The sequence below is a fragment of the Gossypium raimondii genome, chromosome 3 (assembly GCF_025698545.1).
Source record: "Gossypium raimondii isolate GPD5lz chromosome 3, ASM2569854v1, whole genome shotgun sequence".
Classification (NCBI taxonomy): domain Eukaryota; kingdom Viridiplantae; phylum Streptophyta; class Magnoliopsida; order Malvales; family Malvaceae; genus Gossypium; species Gossypium raimondii.
The window spans coordinates 62045231-62061110 of record NC_068567.1 but is presented as its reverse complement, the minus strand read 5'-3'; the positions used below and the strand labels follow the sequence as shown (position 1 = coordinate 62061110).

At 33.2% G+C, this 15880-nt stretch overlaps 2 protein-coding genes and 1 long non-coding RNA gene across 3 annotated transcripts; 2 read left to right on the top strand and 1 right to left on the bottom strand.

Moving 5' to 3' along the window:
* Positions 1 to 1220: 1220 nt before the first annotated feature.
* On the top strand, positions 1221 to 6325 carry LOC105795398 (protein NUCLEAR FUSION DEFECTIVE 4). Its single transcript, XM_012625009.2, has 3 exons — positions 1221 to 1617; positions 1698 to 2554; positions 5428 to 6325. The coding sequence occupies exons 1-3, from the start codon at positions 1288 to 1290 to the stop codon at positions 5909 to 5911; spliced, it is 1671 nt and encodes a 556-aa protein (XP_012480463.1). The 5' UTR covers positions 1221 to 1287; the 3' UTR covers positions 5912 to 6325.
* Positions 6326 to 7890: 1565 nt separating this feature from the next.
* Positions 7891 to 9957, bottom strand: LOC105795399 (thaumatin-like protein 1). The gene is made up of 3 exons (XM_012625010.2): positions 9718 to 9957; positions 8952 to 9624; positions 7891 to 8378 (listed from the first exon to the last, which is right to left on the bottom strand). Exons 1-3 carry the CDS (start codon positions 9773 to 9775, stop codon positions 7964 to 7966), a joined length of 1146 nt encoding a protein of 381 aa, XP_012480464.1. The 5' UTR covers positions 9776 to 9957; the 3' UTR covers positions 7891 to 7963.
* Positions 9958 to 12537: 2580 nt separating this feature from the next.
* Positions 12538 to 14105, top strand: LOC128039662 (uncharacterized). The gene is made up of 2 exons (XR_008194117.1): positions 12538 to 12733; positions 13573 to 14105. It is a non-coding gene; the product is annotated as an uncharacterized LOC128039662 (long non-coding RNA).
* The last annotated feature ends 1775 nt before the right edge of the window (positions 14106 to 15880 follow it).

Sequence of the window (15880 nt, the reverse complement as noted above, 5' to 3'; positions counted from 1 at the left end):
TTGTATGCTTTGATTAATATGATGATGGCCCATCGCCCAGCTTTCCTTTTCTTTGACATTCAACTTTTAAGCCCTTAAACTTTGTTTTTTCAAAAATCTGACATATTTTCGAATTTAGTTATTAATTTTTTTACTATGCATAAGTGATAATTTGTTTAATATTTTTTTTCAGTTGATTGAGTTTTAACTCGATTGGTATGGGTATTGTTGCCAGTGTAGGAGGACGTGGGTTTGAGTACGCTGAAGCGCATTATCCTTCTATTTAATGATTAGGAGGGGTTATGGGTAGTTTTAGGCATCATGTTAAAAAGAGCAAATATGATCAGAACCTGTAATGAGATTGTTCAATAAAATAAAATTATAATTTTGACTCAAATGGTATTAATTAAATTTATCGGTCAAGTATTATTATTAGTTTTGTATTATGTGTAAGTCGTGGATTTTGTTTATATTCTTCAATTTAAACATTTTTAGTCCTTATTCTTTTAAAATTTGAAATTTTAATCTCGATTTAAATGATAACTAAAATCTATTAACTAAAACAACGTGAGTTTTTTTAAATAGTATGTGAAAATAATAAGCCGATACTATATTACGCATGTAGTAACATGTTTATCGCGTAAAATTTGGAAAACAAGAGAATTTAATGTATCGAACTTAATGGTTACTATTTGGATCATGACAGTTAAAGTATATAGACCAAATTCATAACTTACACTAACAATTGAATTTAACCAATTACTTAATATATATATATATATATATATATATATATATATATATATATATATATATAGCAAAATGTCAATCACAAAATGTCACTTTGAATAAATCTAAGTTCAAGGACTAAACTGAACTCAATTGTAAGGTTCAGATACTAAAATAATATATATACCAAAATAGATATAATTACCAAATTTGGGATTAAAAGTAATTTAACTTAAAATTTTCGTTAGAAATGATGATTTAATATGCCACGTCACCTTACTGTTACACTGTTAACGACAATTAACGGCTCAGTGACTAAAATGTTACAACACGATAACGTAAGTGACTAAAACATAACATTTCAAATATAAATGACTAAAAAATAACCAGAGGGAAACAAAAGTGACTATTTTAATAGTTTATCCAAAGTTATATTAAAAAAAAAACCCAACCCACGTTCTCAATTCCAAATCCAGTAACCCAATAAATTAATTATAAATTCAATAGCCTAAACCACTAAAAGTTCATCATAAATTCCTCAAAAATTCTCAAGATCATCTTCTTCAAGCTAAAAAGTTGATGGGGTATCATGAAACTTACAGTCCCAATGGCTGGAAATGGCTAGGCTTCGTTTCTGCTGTATGGGTTCAAGCTATTTCAGGCAATAACTATACATTTTCCAACTATTCCGATGCCATCAAGACCCTTATGAACCTTACCCAGCTCGAGCTTAACAATTTATCGGTAGCTAAAGATATCGGTAAAGCTTTTGGTCTCCTCGCCGGCCTTGCCTCTGACCGTTTACCCACCCCAGTTATTCTCCTTATCGGTGCTATTGAAGGGTTGATCGGTTATGGTGTTCAATGGTTAGTCGTCAGTCAGAAAATTCAACCATTGCCTTACTGGCAGGTATATATATGGAAAGTTAGAAAGTATTTGTTCTTTTAAGCATTTCATCGAACACTGAAGAACTTTGTTGGTCCTTGCAGATGTGTATATTTCTTTGCATGGGAGGTAACAGCACGACATGGATGAACACAGCCGTGTTAGTGACATGTATCCGTAACTTCCGTCGTAACCGTGGACCGGTTTCCGGTATATTAAAAGGTTACGTGGGTCTTAGCACCGCCATTTTTACAGACATTTGCTCCGCTTTATTCTCAGATAACCCCGCCAAGTTCCTAATCATGTTATCCGTCATCCCTTTTGCCGTTTGCCTCACCGCCGTCTTTTTCCTCCGTGAAACCCCTCAGTCGGTCTCCGTCGCTGCGGAAAAAGAAGAAGCTCGCTATTTCGCTATATTCAACGTCGTCGCCGTCGTGGTTGCCTTTTATCTATTAGCCTATGACTTCATTGGTTCGACCAATCAAGTCTTTTCACTCGTTTTCGTCATTATACTTCTCGTTTTACTAGCTAGTCCATTGGCGGTGCCGGTTTATTCTTTTTACAAGAGCTGGCGCTTGTTCAGGTTAGAAGTACCCGACGTGGAGCGACGGGAACCGCTGCTGGAACAAGAAGCTAATGCGACGGCGGAGGCGGCGGAGAGAAATGAGGTTATTAACGATGAACCGCCGGTTGCGGTGGAGGAAGCGGTGGTGGTGGAAAAGAGTAGGCCGGTGATAGGAGAGGACCACACAATTTTTGAGGCGATGCGGACATGGGACTTCTGGCTTTTATTTGTGTCGTTTTTGTGTGGGGTGGGAACCGGTTTGGCAGTGATGAATAACATGGCACAGATCGGTCTGGCCCTTGGCCACGCCGACGTTTCGATTTTTGTGTCGCTCATCAGTATATGGGGTTTCTTCGGTCGGATCACTTCGGGTTCGGTTTCGGAATATTTTCTCAAGTAAGTTTCATTTTTGATTAAATCCAATTTAAAATTAGTTACATTTCGATTTAGAGAATGGTATCACATCAGTTGAATTAGGATTTCAAAATTTTCATAAATTTTTAATAATTTTAATCGGACTGGTCGAATCAATAAATTAATAATACGATCAATTCAACCATCAATTCGATTCTAAAACATTCCATTAGAGTAAGTTTAATTCAGTTAAATTCGGTTAAATTTTTAAAATTTCTGAAAGCGTGTTATATTTTAGGAATTTTGAACCTTATATGTTAAAATTGTAATTTTTTTCAATTAAATAAAAATCAATAACATTTATATGTTTTTGAAAAAGATTTTTAATATCAAAATTGTTTTCACTATTTTAAATGTGTAATATTTATTTTTACACTATAAAATATTAAAATTAATTATAAATTAAATAAAAAAATAAAATCCAATTTGATTTGAAAATTGCAGTTTTTAATTTTTCAGGTTTTTTACTCAACCCTATTAGGGATTTTGATGTAATTTAAGAAAAAAGTCTATTCAGAAAATTAATGTTTTACCTTTTAATTTGGAGTTTGATCTAACTTGATTCCAATTTGGAGTTTTACCTAAAATATTATATGTCTTGAAGTATTACATATTTTTATTATATTAACTTTTTTCGATAAAATAAATTATAAAATTTTATAAAATAAAAATATCTTATTAAAGATATCTGAAAACCTTAGAAAATTTTAATTAAAATGTATAAAATAGTTATAAAATTTAAAAAAATTGAAGTTGGTGATATAAGTTTGACTCACAAATTTCAAAGACTCAAACTATCAATGTTATATCAACCGGTCCTCCATTATTAAAATCGTTAATTTAACCATTAAAAGATACATGATCTAGAATAATTAAAAACTTTATTTTTTTATTTGGATTCTTCATTTTAAATTACGTCATATAAAATTTTATATCTCATTTAACAGTTAAATTAACGATTTTAATAATGAAAAAAATATTATTCATACAACATTGATAGTTTAAAATGTAATTATAGTGTTTAACTGTTATTTTTATGCAACATAAATTCTACACGAAATGCTCTTTCTTGTACGTTTCTAGCTTTTGAAGCAAAGAAATATTGTTGTTTAGTCAATTAATACGGTGGGACACACCAAGTTGCAGCGCCATGCCGGCGTGCCATAACATCAAAGCTTTGTTGTTTTGTTATTTTGCTTAAATGCACATGTACGAATTGTAGTCGGTTCAGCTGGTTAGCACTCTATGTTGATACCATAGTGTTAAAACCCTAACAATGATGAGCGTGATTGTTGAAGGGAGGTCGCGCTGTCTGAGTCGGTTTCGTGTTTTTAATGAATATATTGTTTTCAAGGTGTTTATGTTTAGTTGTCCTCAAGTTTTGTCTCTTATACTCCGGGGAGAGTCTAAACATTTCTTTGATGGTTAGACACTATTTAAACTCGTGAATTCTTTGGGACTCTCCTCAAAGTACAAAAGACAAAATCTGAAAATAATTGAACATAAACATTTAAGAACGATACCTCATTTAAAAGTCCAAAAACAACCTCCCCTCAACAATAATGTTTAGATGCCGACAGTTTTAGCACAAAAAAATCAATCGATGGGTTGATTATAGTTGGCTCTATTTATTGTACTATGCAGAAAGTTTTATTAGGTTTTTGTTCTATCTCATCCCTATTGCATAGATGATGGTGATGGGTGCCACACTGCATGGCTCTTCGCAGGCATTTTAAAGCCATTTGACATTTTTTTACTGTTGGCCATATAGATATAAGCTTATATAGGATTGAGCCTTCACTTGATGGATAAGGATGCCTATGTGCATTGTAATCCACAGGACCACAGCCACTTTATTGATATTTGTAATCCTTTCGTTATTTCTCTATGCTTTTTTTTAATCGAACTGGTTCAACCTAAAATTAATTAAGGTATTGAATTGATTGAACCGAGAATAGGTTAAAAAATTGATTGAACCAAAAGTTGAATTATTTTTTTAATATTTTAATTTTTTTGAATTTTTAATGCTTCTTTAATCGAACCGATTAAATCAAAAAATTAGTGACTTGATCGGTTCGACTACTCATTCGATTCTAAAAACATTACTTTGTTGAGTCCTAGAGGTTGATCCACTGTTTAGAGGCTTTGTTGATAGATTTAATCAGGCAGGCTTTCTTTCCTAAAAGTTATAATTATGAGCAAGTCGAGTTGTTTTTGAGTTGGATCAATTTGGATTGTGATTTTAGGTTTGAGTTTTAAGCTTGTTTTTATTGGATAAGATCATTACATGTTTTAGGAATTTCAGGATCTAATCATATTCTGATTTCTTGTTGGAATTGTTCTGGGTTAAGATAGTTTTGCTTTAGTATTGGTTTAGGTTGGGTCAGTTTCTAATTTGGACCAATTTGGGCTATCAATCAATTCAAACTTTGGGTTAAATTATAGATCAATTTTGGTACAAGTCAATTCGGGTTTGTGTCAATTTCGAGTTTAAGTTATTATAAGTTCTAGTTTTAGGCATCGATTTTTTGGATTGAATTATTACAGGTTCCAAAAATTTTAAGCTCTAGTCATTTAATTTTTTGTTTGAGTCATTTTGAATTCCGATTCGATTATTCTGAGTTCAAATAGTTTTGTTTTTGTTTTGTTTTGAATTCTGTCGGTTTCTAATTTGAATCAAGTTAATTCGAGTTAAACAAGTTTAGATTGTTTACTTTTTTACGACAAAATCATCTCAAGTCAAATTTGAACTCAAACTGGCCGAATCGGGTTCTTGCTAGGTCGAGCTATAATCGATATGCTGTCATTTCTTACACATTTTATTTGTAACATTGAACTTGTTGAACCACTTGCAGGAAAGCTGGAACACCTAGGCCTATTTGGAATGCAGCATCTCAGATCCTCATGGCGGTCGGGTTCCTTCTTATGGCATTAGCAATGCCCGGTTGCGTTTACATCGGCTCGATCATTGTCGGCGCCTGTTACGGAGTCCGTCTAGCTGTTTCAGTCCCCGTCGCCTCGGAACTATTCGGTCTCAAATATTATGGTTTACTCTACAATGTCTTAATCCTCAACCTTCCCATCGGTTCTTTCCTCTTTTCCGGCTTGCTCGCAGGCTACCTATACGATGCCGAGGCCACCCCAACACCAGGTGGTGGGAATACTTGTGTAGGAAGTCATTGTTACAGGCTTGTGTTCATCATAATGGCTTTAGCCTCAATTCTCGGATTCGGTTTGGATGTTTTATTAACAATAAGATCCAAGGACATCTATACCAAGATATTCACCCGCCGGAAATCAAAGAAACCGTCGACGACGATGGAATCCAATGGCCAATAAATACTGCTGGACTGTAGGATTGCCGAGCTTTTTTCCTTGTCAGCAATAGCCTCAGTTATAGGATCTTGTTTTGGATGTGTTGTTGGTAATTAGAACCAAGGTGTTCACCGACGGGAACCGAAGAAACCCTCGACGGCATATAACCGCCATTACGGTTCGTCATTTTATACCGACGTTGGCGGTTCGAGTACCATCGGGTTAAGTATTTTTTTTCAGGGAAAATGTTTTCAGGCATCTCATTTGTTGTTGCCATTTGTATTCCTCAGAGTCAGTTTGAAGTTAAATGTAAAATCTTGAGCTTGGCCCTCAAAATTACTGAAAATTTTTAAATATTTTCATTAAGCCCTTCAAATGTTTTGAAAGGTTTTTATTAAACTTTTCAGAATTTGGAAAAATTGTCATTAAGCCCTCAAAGATTGTGTTTGTTACATTGTTATTAGTCCAACTTGATGAGCCTAAGGCTCAAATATAATGATTACATGAATCAACCCAAGAGAAGAGAACTTGCAAACAAATGTTACACATAAATTTTAGTGCAAAATTATAAATTAATCTATTGTAAAATTATATTTTACCCCCTCGAATATGAAATCAATTATATTTAGTCCCTTAAAAATAATAATATTATGAATTAATACATGATAAAATTACATTTTGGTCTCTCAAAAATTTATAATTCAATTTACGGCCGGAGATAAACCTTTATTATCGTTTTGCAAAGACATTCTCCCACTACTATCTCGTATTTGACTTAAATTCAATTTAATCGATTTTTTTTACTAGTTCAACTCTTTTTCGATTTTATGATTATTGTTAAATTGATTAGATCATCAATTCGCAGTTAAAGCATCCAATTTAATCTGATTTTATGAATTAAAATTTTCTTTAGCAATAAATAATCAAAATCCTAACGAAAATGGTAAAAGAAAAAAAGTTAGTGGGGGTGGAACAAATTTTCAGTGCCATTTAACCCCACTTCTTGACTTTATTGCAACTTTAATAAGGTCCCATTCCATTATTTTTAGGCATATTCCTTTTTATTATTTCAACCAACCCCCCTTTAATGTAAATTTACCACTTTTGATCCTTTTTCCACCGAACAAAGTGCAGAACATATGAAACTGGCTCATGGCAGACAAAAGCCCAAAGCTTAGATCGAAAATCGAGGGCTCTGCATCCTTTTTCTCTGAATTTCATTATTTAAAAATTTTAAAATTTTATATAAAATAAAAAATACCCAAATGTATAAACAAATTATACATCTTATCTTAACAAAATTTAAGTTCAGGGACTAAATTGAAAAATTTTATGGACTAATGTGAACTAAAAGAAATCAGGGTCAATGTAAAAAAAATTTACCAAATTCTATCTCTTTTGACATACATACCACTTTCTCGTCCCATTCACACTAAATTAATACACTCAATAGGAGAGGAATTAATTTTATTTAATTTTAACCCTCTATTATACTAAAATTGGAGATTAAATCTCTCTATTTTAATTTGATACATTTTGACCCTTTTACTTCTATAATACTATTAGTAGATCCAAATTAATAATACCATTAGTTATCGGTGTTAAATAATGACATAAATTTTTAAACCGACTCTGATCATTTGTTTGACATGTAAATTTATTATTGATTGAATATGTTTGATTAAATTTTCACACAACCTTAATTGTGTTGGAATAAAAAATGAGTCACCGCTTCAATGGCAACATAGTTACCGGTTTAAACTAGAGGTGTTTATGGTTTAAACTTGAGCTTGAACTTTCGAACCTTAGGTCGGATGAATGAGACTCGAGTTTGATAGTTTGAACCAATTAATAACATTATAAAAAAATTACGTCTTTGTCAAGTTGTTAATTGACTTAATCCGAAATTCAAAACCAAGACAAATCCTACCCCTCCTAGAATAAAAATATATATACAAATAGATCTAATTGTACTAAATAAAAATAGAACTAAATCACAAATCTTACCAAAATAGAGGGACTAAAACCACAATAAAACCGTTACATGTTATACATTAAAATTTTGAGGACTGATCCTTACATTATAAACGTAGACATTAAAAGGAGAGAAGTTGGTGCATATTGTAGAATCCAAGGAGTTGTTCTCGATGAATCTCCCATGGCCAAGCCAGCTAACCATGACCCATCTGTCAACATTGTTTTACCGGTTCCGTCCGGATCGGACTTCGAATCCGAACCCGAGTATCCATAGCCGGAATTCGAATATCCTGAACCTGAGTATCCATAACCAGAACCTGAATCCGAATACTCGTAACCATTACCCGAATAAGTTAACCCTGATTCCGACCCTGATCCTTGTGGTGTTGAACTTGTCGTCGACGAATAAGTTAACCCCGATTCCGACCCTGATCCTTGTGGTGTTGAACCTGTCGTCGGGGTAGTTTCTTCCGGAACTGCCGGAACCGGTGTAGCATCTTTGGAAGATTTTTTACTACAACAAAATATATATCCGAATAACTAATAACATAATTAAAATTGTACAAAACATGATTAGATGGTTAAAACATGCAATAAACTATTATGCTCTTCGTAAATTTGAAATTTAATTCATATACTTTTATTTCTAAGAACCTGATTTTTACTTTTCATATTTCAAAATTTAAATTCAACTATTCACACTAATTAAAATTATTTTATTAAATTCAAGCTCGTTACAACGTCATTTCTTTAGTTACATTGCATCCAAATAATTTTTTTATTTTAAAATGTCATATCATCGTATTTATAAACCGGTTTATGCGTCGGTTTTTGTGACAGATTTTGAACCATTGATAATCTATATATAATTTTATACCACTGATTCAACTACTAATTCTCGATTCAATCTATTAGTTTCCACTAATTGAACCACTAATTCTCGATTCAACCTATTAGTCCGATCTAATTCGGACTAATCTGATTTAGACAATGTGAGACTCGAAAAATTTATGAAATTCAGAATTAGATAAATAGATATATACACCAAATATTATTCCTATATATATGTGGTGGGGAAAACATTTACCTAGGAGAGGAGGGACAAAACGTCACCGTATAGTCTGCACCGGTACAGGTAAAAGTACTCGTAGCATCATCATACGCATAGCTATAAGATCTCGGACACGCCGCCTTAAACATTTCGGAATAAACCGACGGTTTACAAGTGGCGGGTGTACCATACGCACCGCTACAACAATACTCAGGGCTCCCAAACGCTTCGCACGCGCTCTTACACGCATCACCATCACCGACCCGTAGTTCCGACGGGCATTTTCGGTTCAAATCAGTCGTACAACCCGTCGAAGAACAAAGGCCCGACCCACCACGGCCTTCAACTATCATCGGCATATTATAACCATCGACGAGACTAACGTCGTAAAAATCTTGACCACCGGTGGTTCCAAGAGTGAACTCAGCTAGAGTCACCGGCGGAGCAGCACCGAGTCCGTTGCATTCTACTTGACCCGACCCGCAATCGCCGGTGAGACAAGTTCCGGAGCCGGATCCGTCGAATTTACACCCCGTTCGACCCCAAAAACGACCGGACCAACCCGTCGGAGCTTGGAATGAACGAGAAGAGTCTTTTGGGAGCTCGAATCCGGTGGTTCCCAGACTAGGAGTACCTGCATTTGCTAATATACCAGGCCATACAGTGTAATCACACCGGTTGATGAATGTGAACGAAGCACCATATACAACTGTTACAAAAAAAAAAGATTAAAACTTTAACATGTTGAAAGATTATAATGTGAGAGGAACCCCGAAAATCGAAAGGTTTGATTTTTTTAAACCTTTTGGGGTTATAAGGAAGATAATGAGAGCTAAAATGGTGATGAAATGAAGATCCATTAGGGTTTTTTTGTGCTTCTTCTTCTTCTTCTTCTTCTTAGCTTGAAAATGGTGGAATAAAGGGAATGAAAGGAAGGTAGTAATGGTGGAGTGAAGTGAGTGAATGAGTGAAATGAGTTGAATCGTTTCCCAAAAAGAAAAGACGACAAAAGTGTTAATGGGAACGACAGTAGGAGATAAAGGGACAGATCATTGTCTGTTCCTACTGTTATTTAATACTTAATATCTGTACTGTGATCAACTTAGTAGTACCGTATAAATGGATGCATTTACCGTTTTAAATTTATCTATTTTTTTTAAATATTTACAAATATCAAATAAATAATACAGAATACGGAGGTATATATCGATTTTAAAGAAAATTCAAGGTTTTGGGTTAGTTATTTTGAAAATTAGGAAATAAATCGTTTTTATCTTCTCTTTAAACACGATATATTTCCTTAATTTTTAAAAAATTAAATCATTAACCCTAAATTTTAAATATGAAATATTCATTCATTACATCAAATATTCATTAATAATCTCCATAAATAAAAATTTATCATTTAATAAATTCAAAATAAACAAGAAAAAAGAAGTCAAAGGGTGAGAATTTTTCGATAAAAGAAGGTAAAGGATGAGTGAGGATTTTTTGTTTGATAATCGGGTGAGTGAGTTTTTATTATATTTTAAATGTGAAAGCATATCCCAAAAATTTTGAAATGTTAAACATTACTTTTCAGTGTGATATTTTCTATTAGTTAATACATTCCAATTAAGTTTTTAACATAATATTAAATAAATATATATATATTTTTAATATTATTTATGCATCGACTGGTGCACCATGTTCCAGTCGATACGACCGAAATTGACCAAAACTAGCCGGTGCGATCAGCACAAACCAAAATTTTCACCGATGAGGAAAGGGTGCGACATTGACTGGTACAATCAGAACCGATGCAGAACCAACCATCGTGATTGATTCACAAAAACTAGTTTTTCGAAACTTTTGGTAGGTCGTATTGGTTAGACCACTAATTTTTTATTTGATAGGTTAGTTCAATTCAATTAAATAAATTAAAAAATTATTTAATAAAAATAAAAATTAGAAAAACACTATTCAATTGAGTCTTTAGCTCAATTCAACTAGTTTGTATTGGATTGTGAGTTAATCAATTCAGCCTTTTTATATTAGGAGTCGAATTGCATTTTACCTTTCTACTAAAAAAAGGGGTAAATCATTACCAACATCCTATAGCAAATAATAATCTTGCTATTCAAATTTGAGCAATTCTTAAGAAAGGAGAACGGATTGTATGAAATTGTGATTTCACGTCATCCTTATCCCTTTCCAATAGACTTTCTAATAGGAGAATGTTAAATTAGATTTTTCGTTTTAAGTAAGATTACACTCAACCATCAACCATATAGTTGAACTTGATTCCCTCCCAAATTCATAGTGTATAAATCACTACAATATTTCCAATCATTCTAGAGGTCCCCAACCATAGACTATAGCCAATTTAGCCCATATTTTCTCATAGAAAGACAATAAATTCGTTAAACCCTAAAATTATGCTTGAATGCATCATTGTATAAGGAAAAAAGAGAGAGTAAAAATTTGCTTTTGATTGTTGATTTGATAAAGGTGAACTTTTCAAAGAATACATGAGAAGCATGTATAAACTTGCATGGATCATTATTATTTATAGGGTTCCTATGGACACATGGGGTCAATTTGTCCTACACAATGTGATTATACAGTATAAAATTTATGCTTTTGGGAGAACAGGGAATCTTTTTGACATAATATTTAAAATTACTCATCACCTTTCTCTAACCCATAAATAGGAGAATAATGTATTTTAGCGCACTCGAATCTACGTCCTTCTGCATTGGCAATAATGCACATGCCAATCGAGTTACCACTCCATCAACAATTTTTTTTTAAAAATTAACATAATGAAGTAAGAGTAAAATGTACCTATGTGTATATATACTTTGTTGTAAGATTGCTTCAAGGGTCCTACGAGAATTATTCAATTATTTATTATTAGTTTGCCTTATTGTTATGTGAACAAATTTTTGCCTAACAATTTATTGTGCGAGGCTTTTGATAGCTATTTATGATGGTTGACGGCTACTGTGTCTATATTTTGGCACAAGAGAAGCTAGCTTTGAAGCATTTTTTGCCCTTTTTTATAATTGGAGTAGAGAGTAAGATAGATACGGATGAAACTCAAGCTCTCATAATCATGATATAGTTAGTACTATTCTGATTCAAAACGACACTAAATAGTCTAAGTTTTGCTCCTATCAAAATTTTGGTGTGTTAAATTCTATTTTAGTCAATACCAACTTGTATCGATGCTCGGGGTTAAGAGGAGGGGTACGCAATTGCCTTAATCTTCCCCAAAAATGAAAAACTGTCTATTAATTTCTTTAGTTGACATGTATAAAGATAAAATTGCACTCGGGACTCCAAAATTTTTTTATTCATTTATGCTCCTAAAAGAAATTTCTTAAACCAATAATACCTATTCAATCATTAAAAAAAACCTGAATTTCAATCTCTTGGCATCAAGCTAAAGCCATACTATTTTCCTTGTGAATGCCCACAATGTGTTTAACGTTTTTATACATGGACCCATCACCCATGCTGATTGCTGGATATTGCTGGTGCAATTCGCCTTTTTCATTTTTAAATAAGCCCATCATTGGTTAAGCTTTACTCAGGTTGGTGAATGGTGATTGTCACAATGTGATATATATGTGATGGTTGTAACCATCCTTTAGAATACAATCGATAGTTTCGAGTGTGACTCTCATTCAAGATAAAATAGGGTTGACGATGGGATGAGAAAGAGTCGATGTCCCGACGACAAGATTCATCACATCTCAACAACGCGATGAAAAGTGTCCCAATGAGGCAACATGCCATGTCACAACGTGGCAACGTGTTCCGTACTCAGTCGGGTTTTTTTTTCTAATTAAACTCTGTTATATTTTGCAGTCTAACTTTGATTATTTTAGAGATGTTTTAGTCATATTTATACACAAAGTTCAACTTATAAATAGGTCTCTTAGCAACCCTAGATAGTTTAGAATAAAAATAGCAAAATTAAGAGAGAGTTTATAGGAATTTCGAGGAATCTTTGTATTTCAGGTTAAGTTTATTTGCTTTCTCATCTTGTACTCCACCTTTCGTTTATACCGATTTTAGTAAAGTTTTCTTTGTCCATGAAATTTTATTCTCTTCAGAGAGATTTTTATGTAAATATTTGTATCCAATTTTCTCGATTCTCGTTCATGTCCAGCACATAACTCGGATTTGACCATATGCATTTGTTTTGTGTGTATATTTAATTATATTAAATAAACTTCAATTTCTAAGAAAAAGAAGGAAATCAATGGCGGTTTGAAGGTGAAAATGGCGAGTGATCATAAGCTAAAACTAATTTGCTAATGTCAAAACTCTAAAGTGCAGAGCGTAGATAAGATCCCACTTTATTTCTTATTGGAGACAAGTCCCTTTTCTTTTTGTCTCCTGCCCTTATCTTTCTTTGTTTGAAGCCAATGGAGTAGGGTTTTAAGATATATATACATACACACACAATAGAAAAATATTTGCAGCCCTAATTTTTTTTTTTTTTCAGGATTGAAGGTTTGTCGAGTTGTTTACTTATTGAACTCTCGTGTTTGATTTGATGATTAAAATATGTTAATTCATAAGTCTTTCAAAAATAAATATAGATTTTTATTTGAGCATCTTTGATCACCTGAATATTAGTGGTCCACTCCATCATTGTTTACAGCTCATGTGATTCCATCACATCAAGCCTATTAGGCCATGTGGTAACAAATGTTGCAGAGCTGACAAGTATAGATCAAGATCGTTCCGATCGAAACCCTGTCGGAACAAATTATCCCGGCATTCCTGAACATGATCTCCGGTTGCCTGTAATGTTGGACCGTCCATTCCACCATAGCTTTGATCTGCTCTTCATCACTAACATCAGAGTGGATGTAGCGATCACCACCACCACACGAGCACCTTGATCAACGAGAAGACAGGCGGTGGTCTTGTCGATGATGCTGACTCCGCCGGTAATGACGGCTACTTTGCCTTCTAGCTTGTTGTTGGACATCGTTGGGCTTATTCTTTTACAGTGGTTGCTTTAATGGCCATGTAAAGCTAATCATCACCACCCGTATAGTGTTATGGATAATTTGTTTTTTTTTTTATATATAATTAAAAGATAAAAGAAAAGGAATGGATTGTGTTCACTGCTCACCAGTTTTCTCATAAATAAATTATTTTAAAGCGGAAATACTTTATGAAGGAATATATGCTAGCATCAATTGTACTGCTCCTAGGGATATGTATATATATGTACGTATATATGTGTATGATAGTGATGGTTGAGTGAAGTGCAAAGTATTTTAGCTTGTTGAGGATTAAAAGAGGCAAAGGCATGAAACTAGCGTGAGTTGGGAGTCGTAAAAATTGTCTGTAATGCACATGATAGTTAGATGTTGAAAGTTGAGGAAGAAACCTCTTAAGGTTAAGGATGAATATTTCTAGGTGATAATGATCATCCCTCGACTTGTTGTGGTTGGCCACTTAGGAAGCATAATAACATTTTAGATAAGTCACAGTGGGGTTGACATGGATTAAGTGAAACTCCATGTGTACTCTTTGTAAAGGGGAACTCATATACGGTACTTTACCTAAGTGGATCAGAGATGTATGATGTGTCGAGCGTGGATACGTCTGCGAGGACCATGGCTGGTGAGACACAAGGGTGTAAATAAAGAGGTAGGTAGTAGTTTAGATTTCCCCATAAATGATAAATTTACCTTATAACCCTAAGAAATTACAAATTAATATAATGAAAAATTGACATTTTGACCCCAATATTTTCTTGGTAAACAAACAGAAAAATATATGGCTGGTTTCTTTTAATTACCTTGTTGGATATAAAACATTTGGGCCTCTTTAAACTTTTAAATGCAAAAAATAGTTGGGCCTTACTTTAGGTAAAATAGTGGCATGTTATTTTCTTTAAAAAAATAATTAGAGCATTATATTATAGATGTATAGTTAAATTCCTTTTTTAAATCAATTTTTTAATTTGTATTAAACTGTTTTTTTATTCAAATTTATACGCCTTGAATTTAAGCTTTCGAGAAAGCAAGTTAAAAGATGAGCTAATTGTAAATTGAGCCTTAGCTCGATTGGCATCGATGTTATTGTCAGTGCAAGAGATCATGGGTTTGAGTGCGCTGAAGCGCATTATCCTCCTATTTAAGGGTTAAGGAGAGACAATAGACAATTCTAGGCAAGAACCTATAATGAGATTAATGTTAAAAAATTAGTTAATTTAGTTTTAAATTATTTATTACAGCCTTATTTCATGGATTTGGTCTGAGTTTTTTTTCATTAACATATTTTTATAATTATAATTTAATAAAAATAAATTAATTTATTAGAAAATATTCAGATTACATTATGTTGTGTCAACTTAAAAGCCCAACAAACCCGTGGCCTAAAAGGCTTAAAGCACCCTAATGTATAAACGCACAATATTACTTGCTACATAAGACAAGAATAAAGTTTTCGGAAGTAGTAATGTTTGAATCAGATCGAACCAATCAGATTGGTAGTAGTTAGGGTATCAATATAAAGAATAGTATTGAACTAATTGAATAGTAAATTGGTACGAATTAATTAAATCGAATTTTTGTTTTTAATACTTTTTTAATGATTATTTTAATTGAATTAGTCGAATCGATGAACCGGTGGTTTGATCAATTCGATCATCGATCCGACTCTAAAGTTATCGGCTGGAAGCACAATCTTGTCAAAACAAAAACACATACCCCAACTAATTACATGCAAGAAATGACTTGACCTCCACGCATTCTCATTCAATCTGTAACCTCAAGACACAGAGAGACCCAAGTATCTTTTTTTGTATCTTTTCTTAGTGTCTAATTTTATTGACTTAAACATCAAAGAGTGTTCCGAAACACAAGTTTTAACGAACCATAGTTTTCCATGCTCAACAAAAACATGATTAAAAGTTGACAGTTTTCACTAAATTTGGCATTAATTTTGTC